The 20,670-nt window shown below is 39.8% G+C and overlaps 1 protein-coding gene across 1 annotated transcript in view; it reads left to right on the forward strand.

Moving 5' to 3' along the window:
- Positions 1-638: 638 nt before the first annotated feature.
- ESR2 (estrogen receptor 2) overlaps positions 639-20,670 on the forward strand; it is a 40,744-nt gene continuing 20,712 nt past the window's right edge. The window contains exons 1-3 of the mRNA XM_007531714.3: positions 639-1,120; positions 5,850-6,022; positions 20,025-20,141. Coding sequence (XP_007531776.2) covers positions 702-1,120; positions 5,850-6,022; positions 20,025-20,141 — 709 coding nt within the window. The 5' untranslated portion in view covers positions 639-701. The remainder of the gene's footprint in view (positions 1,121-5,849; positions 6,023-20,024; positions 20,142-20,670) is intronic.

The following is a 20,670-nucleotide window of genomic DNA, read 5'->3' on the forward strand; positions in this document are numbered from 1 at the left end:
TTATTGTTGTTATTGATGTCATCGTTGTTGGACAGGACAGAGAGAAACGAAGAGAGGAGAGAAGACAAAGAGGGCAAGAGAAAGACATCTGTAGACCTGCTTCACCACTTGTGAAGCGACTCCCTTGTAGGTGGGCAGCCGGGGCTCAAAGCCGGATCCTTACACCGGTCCTTGCACTTTGCGCCACGTGCGCTTATCCTGCTGCTACTCCCTATCTGTTTATTCTTAATGTCTTATTACTAGTTGTTCATAGTGTGCTTAAATATCTGCTTATTGATCTCTTTCAGGATTTTATTGGCTAGTTTTATTTATTCATTACAACTTTAAAATAAGCTTACCTAGTTTCATGGAAAAATATCAGCATTTTAATTTAATCTTGTGTTGGTTTAGTTTCAGAAGATGTAGTAAATTTTCATGGTAAAAATATACTTGTAGTAGACAACAAAAACCAAAAGTTTTTGTAGTTAGTAATAAAAGCAATAAATAAGTAAATGAAGTAAAATGGTAGGCAGTTTCATGCCTCACATTCCTATCTTTCTGTGGTTAATATTTTCATACATATGAAATGTAAGTTCATATGATTGTGTTCCTAATAAAAGTACTAGAGCATTTTTAATAGTTATGCCTATAATTCACTTTAAAATGCCTTTTTTTTTTCTTATAGCCATTATACCTGCTCATCAGACTTTGAGAACAGTATAATGTCCCTTTGTACCTCTTCTCACAAGGAGTTTTCCCAGCTGTTATCTATTCAAGACATGGATATCAAAAACTCACCATCTAGCCTTAACTCTCCTGCTTCCTACAACTGCAGTCAGTCTGTCTTACCCCTGGAGCATGGCCCCATTTATATACCTTCCTCCTATGTAGAGAACCGTCATGAATATTCAACCATGACATTCTATAGCCCTGCTGTGATGAATTACAGTATTCCTAGCAGTGCAAATATTTCAGAAGGTGGGCCAGGTCGGCAGACTGCAGGATCAAATGTGTTGTGGCCAACTCCTGGACACCTTTCTCCTCTATCAATTCATTGCCAGCCATCACTTCTGTATGCAGAGCCTCAAAAGAGTCCATGGTGTGAAGCAAGATCACTGGAACATACCTTACCTATAAACAGGTAAACCCAGTATTCATTCTGACTAGTAGCTTATGGACATTATTCATAGGTCTTAATGAGTTGATAAGAAGGAAGATAATGTTGTAGAAGCTCTTTCTTTTTAATTATATAGACTAGAGCACATAAAACATCTTTTGAATTATGAATTCGAGAATACCTATTCTGATATTGTAGTTCTCATAAAAAAGTTTGAATTGTCAGACTTGGAAACGGTTTGTCTGGTGAAGCCCATGACTTAATTTTTGTGAGGTCCTGGGTTTGAGCCTTGGCACATCATAGGATCATATGAAAGGAGCTTGACAGGTGGAATGGTGTTGTGGCTTCTATTTCTCCCTCTCTCTCAAGAAAAGAAATAAAATATATAAGAAAACACAGTATGACTGAACAGAGACTGTTCAGTGGTATTGTACATAGACAAAGCCCTGGATTTATTCCCTGGAGTTATATATTTAAAAAATTAAAAATGTAAACAAAAATCACTGTCACGACTACTCTCTTAGAATAAAGATTAAACTTAAACCACTTTTCTCTTGGGAAGGAGATGATCCTCAACAGTAGAATATAAGACTTACGTGCTTGATGCCCTAGAGGCTCTAGGTTCAATACCTGGCACTACCACATGGTAGAGCTGAGCAGTGTTCTCTGTGTGTGTGTGTCATAAAAATAAATGAATATATTAAAAAATTTTATTTAAAAAAATGTGGCCCATGAAGTAGCATAGTTAGGAAAAAAAAAGACTCTCAAGCATGAGGTCTTTTGGTTCTATCCCAGCGTTGCACGTGCCAGAGTGATGCTCCAGTTTTCTTTTCCTCTTCACCTCTTCTAATTCAGTGGTTTTTATAAATGTACTTCAATGAAAATATGTTATAGCAGTACCTCTTAGGCATATATCCAAAGGATACTATCTCACTAACTTGAAAGGATAGTCGTACTTTTATGTTCATAGCTTCACTGTTTATAATAGCCCAAATACAGTCATTCTAAATGCCCATCATCAGATGACTAGATAAAAACATTATGATATTCTCTCTCTCTCTCTCTCCCTCTCTCTCTCTCTCTCTCTCTCCCTCTCTCTCTCTCTCTCTCTCTCTCTCTCTCCCTCTCCCTCTCTCTCTCCCTCTCTCTCTCTCTCTCTCTCTCTCTCTCACACGCACACACACACACACACACACACACACACACACACACACTGGAATACTACATGGTCATTAAAAAGATGGCATTGTGTTTTGTGTCAGGACAAAATGAATGGGACTTGAGGACATTATGCTAAGTCAATTAAGAGGTGAAAGACAACTACCGGATTGTTTCATTCATATAAAATCTACATGATGAGAGCAAGTGAACCTGCAAAAAAGAAAAAGTAATCAAATTGTCTCTTAGACTCTGTGGTAACTGTTCTGATTGTCAGAGAGAACAGGAATAGAAGGATTGGGGGGATAGGTGGAGTTGTAAAAGAACTTTGGTGGGTGCTATTAGTTGTACACACACATGCACATGTGAAACTATACTTCTGAAAAAATAGTTCTGTAAGCCAATATTAAATCAATAATAAAGCATTAAAAAATTTAAGGGGACCAGGTGGTAACACGCCAGCTTAAGCGAACACAGAGCAAAGTGCAAGGACCTGAGTAAGAATCCCAGTTCGCACTCTTGGCTCCCTACCTGCAGGGTGGGGGGCGCGCTTTACAAGTGGTGAAGCAGGTCTGCAGGTGTCTATCTTTCTCTCCCCCCTCTGTCTTCCATTCCTCTTTCAATTTCTTCCTGTCCTACCCAACAGCAATAGTAGCAACAACAACAGTGGGAAAAAAGATGACCTCCAGGAGCAAGGGATTCGTAGTATAGGCACCAAGTCCCAGTGATAACCCTGGAGACAAATAAAAAAAATCATTTCTCTTGATCAAGTGATTTGAGTTTGAAAAATAAATTTAAATTTTTCTTTTACATTAGCCTCCTTGTGGTGAAATTACAATTGAGAGAACATGACAGTTTTTTTGTGCAGAATAAATTAACTGACAGTGTTACAACTTAAAACACTAGGTGTGAGAAACCTGAAAAGATAATTGGTATAAACTTTTATGACTTATTTATTTATTTTTATTAATTAATTTTACTATTATTACTACCTTTTTTTTTCCTGCCAGAATACTGCTGAGCTCTGGGTTATGGTGGGGGGTGGGAAGTTGAACTTGGGGCACTGGTGCCTCAAGTATGAAAGAGTCTTTCTGCATACCATTTTGCTATCTCCTTCACTAGTATATAAACTTTTAATTTGTGGATTAAAATAATAAATTTTATAGAAATGGATGAAAACTATTCAAACATAAAGTTTAACTGAAATCTTTTAGAATCAAATAGAATATTTTTTGTACTCTTCAAATGCAAAGCTATGGTGTTAATGCCCATTTAACTTTTTAATATTTTATTTTATTTATTTATTCCCTTTTGTTGCCCCTGTTGTTTTATTGTTGTAGTTATTATTGTTGTTGTCGTTGTTGGATAAGACAGAGAGAAATGGAGAGAGGAGGGGAAGACAGAGAGGGGGAGAGAAAGATAGACACCTGCAGACCTGCTTCACTGCCTGTGAAGCGACTCCCCTGCAGGTAGGGAGCCGGGGTTCGAACCGGGATCCTTATGCCAGTCCTTGTGCTTTGCACCACCTGCGCTTAACCCGCTGCACTACAGCCCGACTCCCTGCTTGTAATATTTTTAACGATAATTATGACTGGAGGGGAAGAGGAGGGTGGTATATAAGTGAAGAGGAAAATAACTTCTAGCCCCCCCCCGCCAAATACTAGGCCATAGCATATTGGATATTGAAATTCATTAGTTTCATATGCTATCAGAAATTTTTGAGAAAACCATCTTGCAGAGTAATTTTCTTTCTCTTCTTTTAAAAATGTTTTTGCTTATTGGTAACACAAGAAAAAATATAAAATCATAACTTATAAATGTCTTCATATTCAATCTTTAAGATAAGTTTTTTTTCTGAGCATGAGACCTAATTAGGTTTGCTAATGTTTAATCAAATTAAACCAATGTAATTTCATTTATAAGTCAATTCCATCATTGTCATTTCCTTTCCAAGTGAATCATATCTTATAAATTAGGAAAGAACCAGGTGTTTCTGTTGTGTCATAATGTTCCTTGCTGGACTCTTTCCTTACTTTCCCCTCTCCCCCACTCTAACACTGAACCTGCTGCTTTCAAGGCCTTCGCTGTGGACAGACATGTGTTCTCTCCCACCCAACATCCTCCCCTCCACCAATGTAATATAACTGAAAGTCCATTTGTTACTCTTCCTAAAGTTATTGTCATTCTAGATCTTATATTCAGTTGCAGAAGGAAAGTTTTGTCCCCATGGAAATGATTCAAATGGGTGCACTGCAAGTCTGTTTAGTGATGCTGTTGGAAATGCCTCATTCTTGGGAGTGATTTGGTGAGTTCAGGCTCATCTGTGCAGTGCTGTGAACTCCAGTAACTATGGAAAGTTACTGCTTACCCTGCTTGTGATTTGGACCCTGTAAAGGTAAGACTCAGGTGGGCACCTACTCTACCTAGGTGTGCACACGGATGACTGCATCTGGCTTTCCATGTTACTAGTGCTCATCCTCACTGTGTGGAAGGATATTAACTCTCTTAACCACTTTCAGACATTGGTCATTTCCAACTCTTCATAGATCTGCCACTAGCAACAATGTGCTGGATCAAGACTTTGTTATTTTATTTTTCATTGCCACCAGGATTATCACTGGGGCTTGGTGCCTGCATGCAAATCCACTGCTCCTGGTAACCATTTTTTCCCTTTTATTTTATAGAACAGAGAAATTGAGAGGGTAACAGGGAGATAGGGGGAGAAAGAGTGAGCAAGAGAGAGAGAGAGAGAGAGAGAGAGAGAGAGAGAGGGAGGGAGGGAGAGAGAGAGACCTGTAGCACTTGCTTCAGCTTTCCTCCTGCAGGTATGGACTAGGCTTGGGTCCATGTAACATGTGTGTTCAACCCAGTGTGTCACTGCCCAGCTGCCAAGTTTCTGGGGTGTGATTATTGTGAACCTTGGGTGGCACAAAACTTAAATTAGACAAGGTTGATGTTTTAATTACTGCTTTTTTTTTTTTTTTACTTTTTCCCTAGAAACTCCTTTTCTGTTAATATATATTAAAAAGAAATAACATTGGGAGCTGGCTGGTGGTGCACCCAGTTAAGTGCACATAGTACAAAACACAAAGATCCTGGTTCAAGCCTCTGGCTCCCCACCTATGGGGGGGGGGGGTCGATTCACAAGTAGTGAAGCAATTCTGCAGGTGTCTGTCTCTCTTCCTCTCTCTCTTCCCCTTCTCTCTCAATTTCTCTGTGTCCTGTCCAAAAAAATAAATAAAATAAAATAAAATAAAATAAAATAAAATAGTATTTATTAACAGGGAAGAGAAAGAGAGAACCAGAGTATCACTGTGGCACATGTGATGCCAGGGATCAGACTTGGGATTTCATTCTCAGGTCCGATACTGTACTATCTCCTGGGTGCTCTTAATGTAAATTTATTTATTTATTTATTTATTTTAAAGATTTTACTTGTTCATGAAGAATATAAGAAGAAAGAGAAAGAACCAGACATCATTTTGGTATATGTGCTGCCAGGGATTGAACTCAGGACCTCATGCTTGAGAGTCCAGTGCTTTATCCACTGCGCCACTTAATGTAATTTTACAGGGGATATTTTCTTTGCCCCCAGAGAGGCACTGAAAAGGAAGGTCAGTAGGAGCAGTTGCGCCAGCCCTGTTACTAGCCCAAGTACAAAGAAGGATGCCCACTTCTGTGCAGTCTGCAGTGATTATGCATCAGGATATCACTATGGAGTCTGGTCATGTGAAGGATGCAAGGCCTTTTTTAAAAGAAGCATTCAAGGTATGGAGGTATTGTTAGCTCCTGCTTTAGTTTCCCACTTTTGCTTTCAAATCTTTTGGAGAGGTAACCTAGAAGAAATGTTACCATTGGCCTAGTTTGGTATACAAAGTACTTGATGAAGTAGGACTGATGCGTATGGAAACACATTTCTCAATTTTATAAATCCTAATAATTAGTTAAAATAGTATGCATTATCTAGGTTATCAAAGGTTTTATGTACTTCTCTCACTAAGAGTATTACTCATGAAATATAGTGAATCAAGACATTTGCATTTGCAAATAAAAATAAAAATAGCCAACTTGTCTTTAAGACTTTGAGAGAATATAGTGGTTATTGTTGGGGAGGCATATGGAACGGTGGTGGTAGAGTAGAACTATGGCATGGAACTATACTCCTGCCATCTTACAGCCTTGTGAATTACTATTAAGTAAATACAGAAATGTGTTAAAATTCCTCCTCCTCCTCCTCCTCCTTCTTCTTCTCCTCCTCCTCCTCCTCCTTCTTCTTCTTGCGTTTGCCCTTCTTCCGTAGCCAGTCAACAGCGTCAGGTTGAGCCTGATGTAAAGTTTCGAGACCTCCTTTGAATCTGGAGAGGTGGCAGTCGTTGACTATGTGGGTCATAGTCTGTCTGTAGCCGCAGGGGCAGTTCGGGTCGTCTCTGGCTCCCCAGCGATGGAACATAGCGGCGCACCGGCCATGGCCTGTTCGATAGCGATTGAGGAGGGCCCAATCATAACGTGCTAGGTCAAAGCCGGGTTGACGCTTGCAGGGGTCTGTGATGAGGTGTTTGTTCTTTACCTCAGCTGACTGCCAACTCTGTTTCCAAGAGTCTGGAACAGAGAAGTTCAGTGTAGGCGTAGGGGACCAGATTGGGTGACGAGACGTCAAGCGTTGGACAGGGTGGGCAAAGATATCCGCGTATATTGGCAGGTCCGGTCGAGCGTAGACGTGGGAAATGAACTTAGATGATGCCGCATCCTGACGAATATCTGGCGGGGTGATGTTGCTAAGAACTGGCAGCCATGGAAGCGGGGTGGAATGGATGGTTCCAGAAATTATCCTCATGGAGGAATATAATTTGGAATCGACCAAGTGGACATGGGGGCTACGGAACCATATTGGGGCACAGTATTCTGCAGTGTAATAGCATAATGCCAGAGAGGACCTACAGTCTCCCAAAGGGGCTGTACCAGTTTGCATTCCCACCAGTAGTGTAGTAGAGTTACCTTTTCTCCACAACCTCTCCAATACCTGCTATTTCCTGGTTTGTTGATAGGAACCATTCTCTCAAGTGTGAGATGGTATCTCAGTGTAGTTTTAATTTACATTTCTCTAATTATAAATTAAGTGGTGCATTTACTCATGTGTCTGGGGGGCCATGTGTATCTCTTTAGAAAACTGTCTAATTATTTATTGGGTTATTTTTACTTCTTTTTTAAAATTTATTTCTTTATTGGGGAATTAATGTTTTACATTCAACAGTAAATACAATAGTTTGTACCTGCATAACATTCCCCAGTTTCCCATTTAACAATACAACCCCCACTATGTCATCTATCATCCTTCATGGACCTGTATTCTCTCCACCCACCTACCCACCCCAGAGTCTTTTACTTTGGTGTGATATGCCAATTACATTTCAGGTTCTGCTTGTGTTTTCTCTTCTGATCTTGTTTTTCAACTTCTGCCTGAGAGTGAGATCATCCCATATTCATCCTTCTGTTTCTGACTTATTTCACCTAACATGAATTTTTCAAGGTCCATCCAAGATCAGCTGAAAACAGTGAAGTCACCATTTTTTATAGCTGAGTAGTATTCCATTGTGTATATATACCACAACTTGCTCAGCCACTCATCTGTTGCTGGACACCTGGGTTACTTCCAGGTTTTGGCTATTACAAATTGTGCTGCCAAGAACATATGTGCTGCCAAGAACAGATCTTTTTGGATGGATGTGTTGGGTTCCTTAGGATATATCCCCAGGAGAGGAATTGCAGGATCATAGGGTAGGTTCATTTCTAGCCTTCTGAGAGTTCTCCAGACTGTTCTCCACAGAGGTTGGACCAATTTACATTCCAATCAGCAGTGTAGGAGGGTTCCTTTGATCCCACACCCTCTCCAGCATTTGCTGCTGTTACCTTTTCTGATGTATGACATTCTCACAGGAGTGAAGTGGTATCTCATTGTTGTCTTGATTTGCATTTCTCTGACAATCAGAGACTTGGAGCATTTTTCCTGTGCTTCTCGGCCTTTTGGATCTTTTCTGTGGTGAATATTCTGTCCAAGTCCTCCCCCCATTTTTGGATGGGGTTATTTGTTGTCTTGTTGTTGAGTTTGGCAAGCTCTTTATATATGCTGGTTATTAAACTCTTATCTGATGTATGGCATGTAAAGATCTTCTCCCATTCTGTGAGGGGTCTCTTGGTTTGGGTAGTGGTTTCTTTTGCTGTGAAGAAGCTTTTTAATTTTATGTAGTCCCATAGGTTTATACTTGCCTTAGTCTTCTTTGTAGTTGGATTTGTTTCATTGTAATGTCTTTAAGATTTATGCGGAAATGAGTTCTGCCAATATTTTCCTCTAAGTATCTGATAGTTTGTGGTCTAACATCCAAGTCCTTGATCCACTTGGAATTTACTTTTGTATTTGGTGAAATACAGTGGTTCAGTTTCATTCTTCTGCATGTTTCAACCCATTGTTTTCAACACCATTTGTTGAAGAGACTCTGCTTTCCCCATGTAATAGTCTGGACACCTTTGTCAAAGACTAAATGTCCATAGGTGTGGGGCCTCATTTCTGGGCTCTCAATTCTATTCCACTGGTCAGTGTGTCTATTCATGTTCCAGTACCAAGCAGTTTTGATGACAATGGCCCTATAATACAGTTTGAAATCTGGGAGTGTGATGCCTCTGGTTCTGTTCTTTTTTCTCAAGATTGTTTTGGCAATTCTAGGTCTTTTCTGGTTCTAGATAAACATTTGTAGCATTTTTTCTATTCTCCTAAAAAATGTGCTTGGGCTTGGGTCCATGATTGCTCAAAAATTTGTTTGACTTTGTACGTTAACTCTCCTTTCAGTCACCAGGTTCCAGATGCCATCAGGATGCCGGCCAGGCTTCCCTGGACTGAAGACCCCACCAATGTGTCCTGGAGCTCCGCGTCCCCAGAGACCCACCCTAATAGGGAAAGAGAGAGGCAGATTGGGAGTATGGACCGACCAATCAACGCCCATGTTCAGCGGGGAAGCAATTACAGAAGCCAGACCTTCCACCTTCTGCAACCCACAGTGACCCTGGGTCCATGCTCCCAGAGGGATAGAGAATGGGAAAGCTATCAGGGGAGGGGGTGGAATATATGGAGATTGGGTGGTGGGAATTGTGTGGAGTTGCATCCCTCCTACCCTATGGTTTTGTTAATTTATCCTTTCTTAAATTAAAAAAAAAAAGTGCTTGGGATCTTGATGGGGGATAGCATTAATTTTGTAGATGGCTCTGGGTAATATATTCATTTTGATGATGTTAATTCTTCCAACCCATGAACATGGAATATCTTTCCACTTCTTTGTGTCTTTTTCAATTTCTTTGAGTAGTGGCTCATAATTTTCAGTATACAAGTCTTTCACTTCCTTGGTTAGATTTACTCCTAGGTATTTTATTGTTTTTGTTGCTATAGTAAAAGGAATTGATTTCTGGATTTCAATTTCTTCTAACTTAGTGTTTGCATAGAGGAATACCACTGACTTTTGAATGTTAATTTTATAGCCTGACACCTTACTGTATTTCCTGATGATTTCCAAAAGCTCCTTGCTGGATTCCTTAGGTTTTTCCATGTATACTATCATGTCATCTGCAAATAGGGAGAGTTTGACTTCTTCTCTTCCCATCTGTATCCCTTTAATTCCTTGCTCCTGCCTGATTGCTATGCAAGAACTTCCAATACTATGTTGAATAGTAATGATGATAGTGGTCAGCCCTGTCTAGTACCTGATCTGAGGGGAAATGCTTCCAGTTTTTCACCATTGAGTATGATGTTGGCTGTAGGTTTGCTATATATAGACTCCACTATCTTCAGGAATTTTCCATCTATTCCCATTTTTTGTAGTGTTTTGATCATAAAGGGATGTTGTATTTTGTCAAAGGGTTTCTCTGCATCTACTGATATGACCATGTGGTTTTTGGTCTTGCTTTTGTTGATGTGGTGGATCACATTGATTGATTTACGTATATTAAACCAACCTTGCATGCCTGGGATAAACCCCACTTGGTCATGATGAACAATCTTTTTGATATACTGCTGTATCCGGTTGGCTAGAATTTTGTTCAATATTTTCCAATCTATGTTCATCAGAGATCTTGGTCTGTAGTTTTCTTTTTTGGTTGTGTCCCTGTCTGCTTTTGGTATCAGAGTGATGTTGGCTTCATAGAAGCTGGCAGGGAGTATTCCAGTGTCTTCAATCTTCTGGAAGACTTTTAAAGTAGAGGTATTAGTTCTTCTTTGAAGGTTTTGTAGAATTCATTTGTAAAACCATTTGGTCCAGGACTTTCATTTTTGGGGAGATTTTGGATAACTGTTTCAATTTCATTAGCTGTGATGGGCCTGTTCATGTTATCCACTTCCTCTTTACTTAGTTTTGGAAGTTGGTAGGTATCTAGGAAATCATCCATTTCTTCCAGGTTCTTTAGCTTGGTGGCATATAGTTGTTCATAGAAGCCTCACATGATATGTTGAATTTCTGCGGTGTCTGTTGTAATATCTCCTCTTTCATTTACTATCCTATTTATTTGGGTCTTCTCCCTTTTTTGTTTTGTGAGTCTGGCTAAAGGTTTGTCGATTTTGTTCACTCTTTCGAAGAACCAGCATTTACTTTTGTTGATCTTTTGTATGGTTTTCTTATTCTCAATGTTACTTATTTCTGCCCTAACTTTAGTGATTTCTGTCCTTTTGGTTGCTTTAGGGTTCCTTTGTTCTTCTTCTTCTAGGTCTTTAAGATGTGCAATCAGGCTATTTATTTATGCTTTTTCTTGTTTTCTAATGTGTGCTTGTATACCTATGAACTTCCCTCTTAGTACTGCTTTAGTTGTGTCCCAAATATCTGGTATCTTGTGTCTTCATTTTCATTGAAGTCTCGAAACATTTTGATTTCTTCTTTGATTTCCTCTTTGACCCAGAAGTTGTTAAGATGTGTACTATTGCGCTTCCACATTTTGGGACTGTTACTAATCTTTTGTTGATTGTTAAGTGTTAGTTTAATTCCAATGTGGTCTGAGAAGATGCTTGGGATGATTTCAGTGCTCTTGAATTGGCTGATGCTGTCTTTGTGGCCTAACATATGGTCTATCCTTGAGAATGACCCATGTGGATTTGAGTAAAATGTGTATTCCAGTTTCTTGGGATGAATGACTCTGCAAATGTCCAACAGTTCTAGTTTATCTATCTCTCCATTTAGCTCCCTTATGTCTTTATTGATTTTCTGCCTGGATGATCTGTCAAGTTGAGATAGTGGGGTGTTGAAGTTCCCTACTATGATTGTGTTACTGTTAATATATTACTGTAGCTCTTTCAGTAGAAGTTTGATGTATTTAGATGGCTTCTCATTGGGTGCATAGATGTTAATAGTTGTTAAGTCCTCTTGATTGACTGATCCTCTGAGCATTAAGTAGTGTCCATTCCTATCTTTTTTAATCTTATCTATTTTAAAGTCTGTCATGTCAGATATGAGAATAGCTGTTCCTGCCCTTTTTTTTTGGGCCATTGGCTTGTATGATAGTTTTCCATCCTTTCACTTTAAGTCTGTGTTTGTCTTGTTGAGTTAGGTGGGTTTCCTGTAGACAGCATATTGTTGGCTTGTATTTTCTGATCCATCTTCCTACTCTGTGTCTTTTAATAGGTGAATTCAGGCCATTGACATTTATTGATATCAAAGATTGAAGATATTTTAATGCCATTCTTGTAGAGTTTTAGAGTGTTTTGATATATGTCCTATTTGTGGTGGTCTGATTGTTTATAGGAGACCTTTCAGAACCTCTTTCAGGGCAGGCTTGGTGATAGTTGATTCCTTCAACTGTTGCTTGTCTGAGAAGGTTTTGATGCCTCCATCTAGTCTGAATGACAGTCTAGCAGGATATAATATTCTTGGTTGAAAACCTTTCTCATTGAGCACTCGATAGATATCTTGCCATTCTCTTCTGGCCTGTAGTGTTTGTATGGAGAAGTCTGCTGCTAATCTTATGGGTTTTCCTTTGTAGGTGACTCTTTGTTTTTCTCTTGCAGCCTTGAGGATCCTTTCTTTATCCTTATTCCTTTCCAATCTAAGTATGACATGTCTTGGTGTCTTTAGGTCTGGGTTAATTCTGTTTGGGACCCTCTGGGCTTCTTGAATCTTTGTCTTTGATGTTGTCTAGACTAGAGAAATTTTCAGCTATTATGGCCTGGAGAATGCTTTCTTCCTCTCCTTCTCTTTCTTCCTCTGGTATGCCAATAATGCATATATTGTTTCTTTTGAAGTCATCCCATAGGACTCTGTTGTTGTTTTCAGCATCTCTTAATCTCTTTTTGAGATCTCTTACTTCTTTTTTAGTTGTCTCTAATTCATCCTCGATCTTCCTAATTCTGTCTTCAACCTCATTGATTCTATTCTCTCTGCCCTCTACTGTTTTCTGGAGTTCATCTATTTTGTTGCCCTGTTCTGATACTGTTTTAGCTTGTTCAGCTAGTTGCATTCTTAGCTCAGTGATTACAGCTTTCAGCTGTCTTCTTCTTCTTCTAGCATTTGCCCTTCTTCCGTAACCAGTCAACAGCGTCAGGTTGAGCCTGATGTAAAGTTTTGAGACCTCCTTTGAATCTGGAGAGGTGGCAGTCGTTGACTATGTGGGTCATAGTCTGTCTGTAGCCGCAGGGGCAGTACTCTAATAACCATGAGATAATTAGTATTTTCTTCCAGAGTCTCATTTGTTGTTCCTGTATTTCTGATTACAATTTTTTCAAATTCTTTACTCACTCCTTTTATTATTTCCTTACCTGTTATTTCCTTGGATGTTGAACTCATTATTTTGTGCTTCACCCTCTGGAGGACTTTTAGCTGGACTCTTGTCTTGGTTCAATTCTCCAATATTTCTTCTTGTTGTTTTAACCATTTTATATATTATGTTATGAGTTCCCTTTATCAGTACTTTTCAAATTACTGATCATTATTGCCTGGATTGACTTGTGTCTAAGTAAGTTAATTAAAGGGTTCACAGTGGTGGAATAAAAAAACTCATAAAAACTGCAGCAAAGGTGGGCGCGAGGAATAACATCATTGCAAGATTGGCCAGCTCCTCATGGGGCGTGAGCGCTTCCACACTACGATCATCATCTCTGGCATTATGCTATTCCACTGCAGAATACTGTGCCCCAGTATGGTTCCGTAGCCCCCATGTCCACTTGGTCAATTCCAAATTATATTCCTCCATGAGGATAATTTCTGGAACCATCCATTCCACCCTGCTTCCACGGCTGCCAGTTCTTAGCAACATCACCCCGCCAGATATTCGTCGGGATGCGGCATCATCTAAGTTCATTTCCCACGTCTACGCTCGACCGGACCTGCCAATATACGCGGATATCTTTGCCCACCCTGTCCAACGCTTGACGTCTCGTCACCCAATCTGGTCCCCTACGCCTACACTGAACTTCTCTGTTCCAGACTCTTGGAAACAGAGTTGGCAGTCAGCTGAGGTAAAGAACAAACACCTCATCACAGACCCCTGCAAGCGTCAACCCGGCTTTGACCTAGCACGTTATGATTGGGCCCTCCTCAATCGCTATCGAACAGGCCATGGCCGGTGCGCCTATGTTCCAGGTGCGCCGCTATGTTCCATCGCTGGGGAGCCAGAGAAGACCCGAACTGCCCCTGCGGCTACAGACAGACTATGACCCACATAGTCAACGACTGCCACCTCTCCAGATTCAAAGGAGGTCTCGAAACTTTACATCAGGCTCAACCTGACGTTGTTGATTGGCTATGGAAGAAGGGCAAACGCTAGAAGAAGAAGTGGTGGAAGTTAATAGTTGTTTCAGTAGTGTTTTAATCTGTGAGTTGGAGCTCAGTGGTTTAAAAACCTCTTTTTTTTTTTTTCTACCCTGTAGGCTATGGGAGCCTGAGGGCTTTTAAACTATCAATAGGCTTCTTAGCTTAATCACTGACTCCTGACCAAGAGATAAAGCAGGGTGTGGCAGAGATAATCCAGTGGTTATGCAAAGAGACTTTCACAGCCCCTCAGCTATGCCACTGAGGTATAGGTCTTCTCCTGAGTTTCCTGGTTAGATCTCTGTCCCCTGGTGTCCCTCCCTGTCACTGCTGCAGATTCTGAGGGCAGTAGCAATGGAGACTCAGAGTTAAACTTGGTGAGTCTCTGGGGAGTCCTCTCCTCCCTTCAGCTGTCCCCTTGTTGGTGGAGCAGACTGGAGGTGGTGTCTCAACTGATAAACTACTGGACTGTTAACAGTCACTTACTCTCTCCTTAGGCTCCTCTCTCCTCTCTGTCACCAGCCACACGTGTTTGTACTCACCGGTGATTTACTGGGTTCCTATGCTCATTCTAGTCCTGTCTTGTTTAGGTCCCGGGTGATCTCCTTTGGTATTCCTAGTTGATCCAGGAGAGGAGAGGAGAGGAGAGAAAGCGATCTGCTGCTGCTCATAGCTCCGCCTCCAGAAGTCTTCTATTTTTACTTCTTTGGCAGATCTGTACCAATTCTGTATAGATGTTTGATATCAGTCACTTGTCTGATGTGTACTGTGCAAATACCTTCTCCCATTTACTGTAGTTTGCTTTTGATATGTAGAAGCTTTTTAGTTTCATGTGATACCTCTTGTTTACTCTTGCTTTCATTTCCCATTCCTAGAGGGTTGACTTTGCAAATACATCTTTGATGTAAATGCTCTGAAAAGTTTCACTGATATTTTCTTCTATAAATTTTCAGTTTCTGGCCTAATATCTAGTTCTTTAATCCATTTTGATTTGACCTTGCTATATGGTGTTAGGTGGTGGTCTAGTTTCATTTTTCTACATGTGGCTGTCCCATGGGTTTGGCCCCTTTATCATTTTTAGGTGGTTGTATATGTGTAGGATCATTTCTAGGCCTTCAGTTCTGCTCCATTGATCCAATAGTCCATTTTTTATTCCAGTACCATGCTGTTTTGATTACTATTGCTTTTAGTATAAGCTGAAGTTGGAGAATATATCTTCATATTTTTCCTTTTTTCTCAGAAGTTTTTTTGACAGTTCTTGGCCTTTTATGGTTCTACATAATGCAATCAATTTTAAATATCATACAAATGTAAGCTTTTTCTAGGATTTCTTTTTATTTGTTTATTTTGGGTAAATGGTAATAAACTGAAAGGGAGCAAGAAGAGACACTACAGCATACTCCACTGCTTGAGAAGTTCCCCCCTTTAATGTTTTTTATTATTTATTTATTTAATATTGATTTAAAAGATTGTAGGGGAGAATATAGTCCCCACCACCCAAGTTCTGTGTCCTATCCCCTTTACTGGAAATTTTCCTATTCTTTATCTCTCTGGGAATATGGATCAACATTCTTTTTAGGGTGCAGAAGGGTGGAGTTCTGATCTGCAATTGCTTTTCCATTGAACATGGTTGTTGGCAGGTTGAACTGTAACCCCACGTCTAGGGTTTCCTTTAACTCTTCTGTATTCAAGCATCATTATGCATAAATGGCAGACATGTTTTCTTTATAAGCACTTAATGTTTCAAATTTGTAAACTGATTGAATTCTGACACTGGGTTTAAATCTGCCTCACCACCAGGATTCTTGATCCAGTCCTTGTGCTTTGTGCCATGTACACTTAACCATCTGTGCTACCGCCCAATCCCTAAGAGTATTTAATTTGTATGATTAGTCTTTCGAGTTTTGTTTTACAAGTTCATCTATTTTCTTTCATTGATTTGAAAAATAGGAATTTAGTACTAGTTACGTTTCTGACATAATTTATAAATCTATCAATTTTATTGTACAGATCTGTGAACTTTGAAAATGCATGTAGTCACAACATAATATATATATATGTATACATATTTACATATATATATCCTATATATTAATTGTCATCAACCCCCAACATCCGCCTTGTGACCATTTTGCCCAATTCCCCCTTCATCTTCCAGGTTCTGTAACCACACATCTGTTTTATGTCCCTATAGTTTTGTCTATAATATCATACAACTGAATCATAAGTATGCATTTTTCCCCCTCACCAGGGCTTTTCCACTTAGGGAAAAAAAATTTTTTTTGGGGGGTGGAGATACTGAGTGAGAGATTGAGAGAAGTTAGAGAAAGAGAGAGAGAAAAAAGACACCACAGTGTCAAAGCTTCCTTCAGTGTGGTGGGGTCCAGGCCCAAACCTGGGTTGCACACATGACAAAGCAGCACACAATCCAAGCAAGCTTTTTTTTTTTTTCTTTTTTGCCTGCCCAGAATCATAAGTATATAACCGCCTATGTATGGTTTCTTTTACTTACTATGCTTTTAAGATTTATTTGTGTCATTGCCTATTCTAGCTTCTTGAGGAATTCACTGAAATTTTGAGAGAAATTGCATTGAGTTTGTAAGTTGCTTCACATAATATGGTCATTTTAACAATGTTTATTCTTTTAATTGAGACGTGGGAAATCTTTTTTTTTTCTGCCAAGGGTCATTCAGATATTTGTAATAAAATTATCAACTTAAAATTAACATTTAGCGTTGCTATGAAAAAATTTCCTATATTTACTGAATTTCTAGTATCTTTTGCAATTGTTTTTTTAAAATATTTATTTATTCCCTTTTGTTGCCCTTGTTGTTTTATTGTTATAGTTATTATTGTTGTTGTTGGAAAGGACAGAGAGAAATGGAGAGAGGAGGGGGAAACGGGGAGAGAGAGATACCTTCAGACTTGCTTCACCGCTTGTGAGGTGACTCCCCTGCAGGTGGGGAGCCGGGGCTCGAACCAGGATCCTTATGCCGGTCCATTAACACTTTGCACCACATGCGCTTAACCCTCTGTGCTAACTCTGGACTCCCCTTTTGCAGTTGTTTTAACAGGAATATACTAAGTGGCCTGCAAGCCAGATGTTCCCCACCCCTGCTCTAGTCTATGGACACAGGATAGCTTACTTCTATTTCTCCCCCTTTTTATCCTTTAACTTTTTATTCTTATTCAATAGTCACTTACTTACTGGTTTTAAATAAGGAAATCAGAACAGAGAGAGAAAGGGGAGAAAGAGAGAGAGATACTTGCAACATTACCTCACCATTCATGAAGCTTCCCCCTGTAGGTTGGGACTGGGAATTTGAACCCAGGTGCCTGTGCATTATAACATGCTCTTAACTGGGTGCACCACTTTCCCCTCTTATTTTAACAATGTCTTGTAAGTTTCATTGCAGTGATATTTTCACCTCTCATATTTATTTCAAGGTAGTCTCTATGAGTGCAGTTATGAATGAAACTGTGGAACCATTTATTTATTTTAAATATTTATTTCTTTTTTGTTGCCCTTGTTTTTATTGTTGTTGTAGTTATTGTTGTTGATGTCGTCGTTGCTGGATAGGACAGAGAAAAATGGAGAGAGGAGGGGGAGAGAAAGATAGACACCTGCAGACCTGCTTCACCGCCTGTGAATCAACTCCCCTGCAGGTGGTGAGCCCAGGGACTCGATCTGGGATCCTTACACCTGTCCTTGTGCTTTGCACCACCTGCGCTTAACCCTCTGCGCTACCGCCTGACTCCTGGAACCGTTTATTACAGGATTCAAATTTATAGAAAATGTGCATATAAGATATATAAAAATTCCTTTGTGTTTTTTTTCTTTGATAGGGTAGAGATAAATTGGGGGGGGGGGAGAGAGATGCCTGCAGCAATGCTTTACCACTGGTAAAGCTTCCCCTCCACCCCAGCAGGTGAGGAGTGGGAACTCGCACATGGTCACGTGTCCACTCAACCAAGTGTGCCACCAGTGCCACCACCGGGCCCCAAGGAAATTTTCAGGCCAACTCTTCAGTTCACACATGTTAACATGTAATATTTCCTTTATAGCCACATCATAAAGGGTCAGTTTTGGGAAATCAGGCTCATTTCAGTTATGTCAGTTGTCCCAGCAGTGCCCTCTACAGTACAAGATCAGTTCACTTTGCGTTTCATTGGTAGGAGACTAGCTTCCCTGCCTCTTGTCTGGGCAGTTTCTTAGTATTTCTTTGGCTTTCATGATTTTAATACTGAAATCTAATACACTGATTTTTTCACAGAATGTCTCTGACTTTCATTTGTCTAATGCTTCTTCATCATTAAAATCAATTTATACATTATTGATAAGATGAATACACAAAATGGGATACTTGTTCTTTTCATTGGTTCCTTTCATACAGTGCCTGACTTCAGTTTGTCTCATTGTTACTAATGTGTGCTTTGATTATTTGGCTGAAATGATGTCTGCCAGACTTCTACTCTTTCTTTTCCCCTTTGCATTTAATGAGTGTTTTTGGTGTGAGATCCTTTTAGATCATGCATATACCTCATTCCCCATAAATCATTAATTACTTAATTTACATTAATATAGCTGATGATTTCCTGTTTTCTATAGCTGGCTTCTATTACTATCACTCATTAGGCTGCCAGATTTGGTCAGTAGAATCCTCCTAAAATGACCTTTGTCATCTTTTTCTTCTTCTTTTTAATATATACTCATAATCCTTTGGGAAATACTTTACTTTCTGGCATAACAAAATATTTCAGGCTTATCTTATATTTTTTTACTCTTTATTTTATTTTTTCCTTTTCACTGCCCTTGTTTTTATTGTTGTTGTAGTTATTATTGTTGTCGTTATTGATGTCATTGTTGTTGGATAGGAGAGAGAGAAATCAAGAGAGGAGGGGAAGACAGAGAGGGGGAGAGACAGACAGACACCTGCAGACATGCTTTACCACCTGTGAAGCGACTCCCCTGCAGGTAGGGAGCCGAGGGCTCGAACCGGGATCCTTAGTTTCCGGTCCTTATGCTTCGTGCCATGTGTGCTTAGCCCTATTCTTTATTTTTATTTATTATTGGATAGAGGCAGCAATTGAGAGGGGGGGGGAATTAGAAAGGGAGAGAGACAGAGAGACACCTGCAGCACTGCTTCACCATTTGTGAAGTTTTCCCCCTGCAGGTGGGGGTTGGGGGCTTGAACCTGGGTCCTTGTGCACTGTAATGTGTGCATTTAACCAGGCGTGCCACTGCCTGGCCCCCTTATCTTGTATTTTCTCTGTCTGCCCAAGTTCTGGAATGTATCTCCACTCTCGTCATGTTAACTCCATGAGCATATTTTTAATGGAGACACTGAAGACCAAGTCAAACTATTGGATTTTCATATTGGCGTGACATGCCGTTGGGTAAAGCAAGCCCCATGGACAAGTCCAGTGCCAGTCAGTGGGAAAATATGCTTTGCTCTCCTTAATTGAGTCCGTTTGCTAGGTTAAGGGAAGGAGTGACAAAATGAGAACAATAATCTAACCACTATAATCATTGTCAATTATCAGTTCTTTTTTATTTGCTATTATTTTGATTTTTTTAATGACTAATTTAGTGCTCTCATTTCACTGTGAATATGTAAAAAATATCAACAGTTTCATTTGGTGACTTGATACACAAGCCCAACTTCTGGGGAATCTTGTGATTTGGAGCAAATCAATTCCAGCTGACTGTCTCACTGTCCATGTACAGCAGAGAATATATCCAAGTGTATCTTTGGAAAATCATAAGAACCTGCAGAGAATAACCAATTAAAAGAAGTAGGCTATTGAAATATTCTCAGGTATCCTTTACTACTCAATAACTAGTCACTGGTAATGCTATACTTGATCTTTGAACATAGGCCTGTTGTTATGAACACCTCCCTCATCTCATACCTCTGTAGCATTGTCAGTGATGCTGACCTGGAAGAGATTTAATTAGAATGTTGTGATGACAATCTTTCTTTTTTTCCTTCATGTAGGACATAATGACTATATTTGTCCAGCAACCAATCAGTGTACAATAGATAAGAACCGGCGCAAAAGCTGCCAGGCCTGCCGACTTCGGAAGTGCTATGAAGTTGGAATGGTGAAGTGTGGTAAGTGTTCTCTTCCCTTTTTATTGCACATGGGACAGTGCTGTAAGTGTTCCTTTACCTTTTTATTGCATCTGAAACTTGCTGAAAGCTTTGTCAAAGCGACGACAGTCTGGGGAGCTAGGGACATGTAGCCTGGATGAGAAGAAATTTAGGACTTGGTATTTATTTCAGATTTGCATGCTGTCACATTGGAGGTGGCATTGACTGTCCCTGTGCTTACAGAAGACAGCACTAGGGTGAATCAAAACAAATTACAGAGGTAAATTTTGGGCCAATATAGGGAAGAACATTCTGCAGTTTAAGGATAGTCTGTCACATGGATTAGGGAACTCTAGCTAATGAAGTGCTCAGAGTGGATGGCCATCTGTTTGAGACCTTGAAAAGAATAAGGATTAGGGTTTGGTAAATTAGAGTGTGGTAGAAAGTAGAATGTTCTGAGGGTGACTTTTTGATCTGTGGGGAAGATAACATCCTTTCATTATCTTTCTAGAAGTGAAAAAATATCTATGTCAAAACATGATAGAATTAT

The sequence above is a fragment of the Erinaceus europaeus genome, chromosome 16 (assembly GCF_950295315.1).
Source record: "Erinaceus europaeus chromosome 16, mEriEur2.1, whole genome shotgun sequence".
Classification (NCBI taxonomy): Eukaryota; Metazoa; Chordata; class Mammalia; order Eulipotyphla; family Erinaceidae; genus Erinaceus; species Erinaceus europaeus.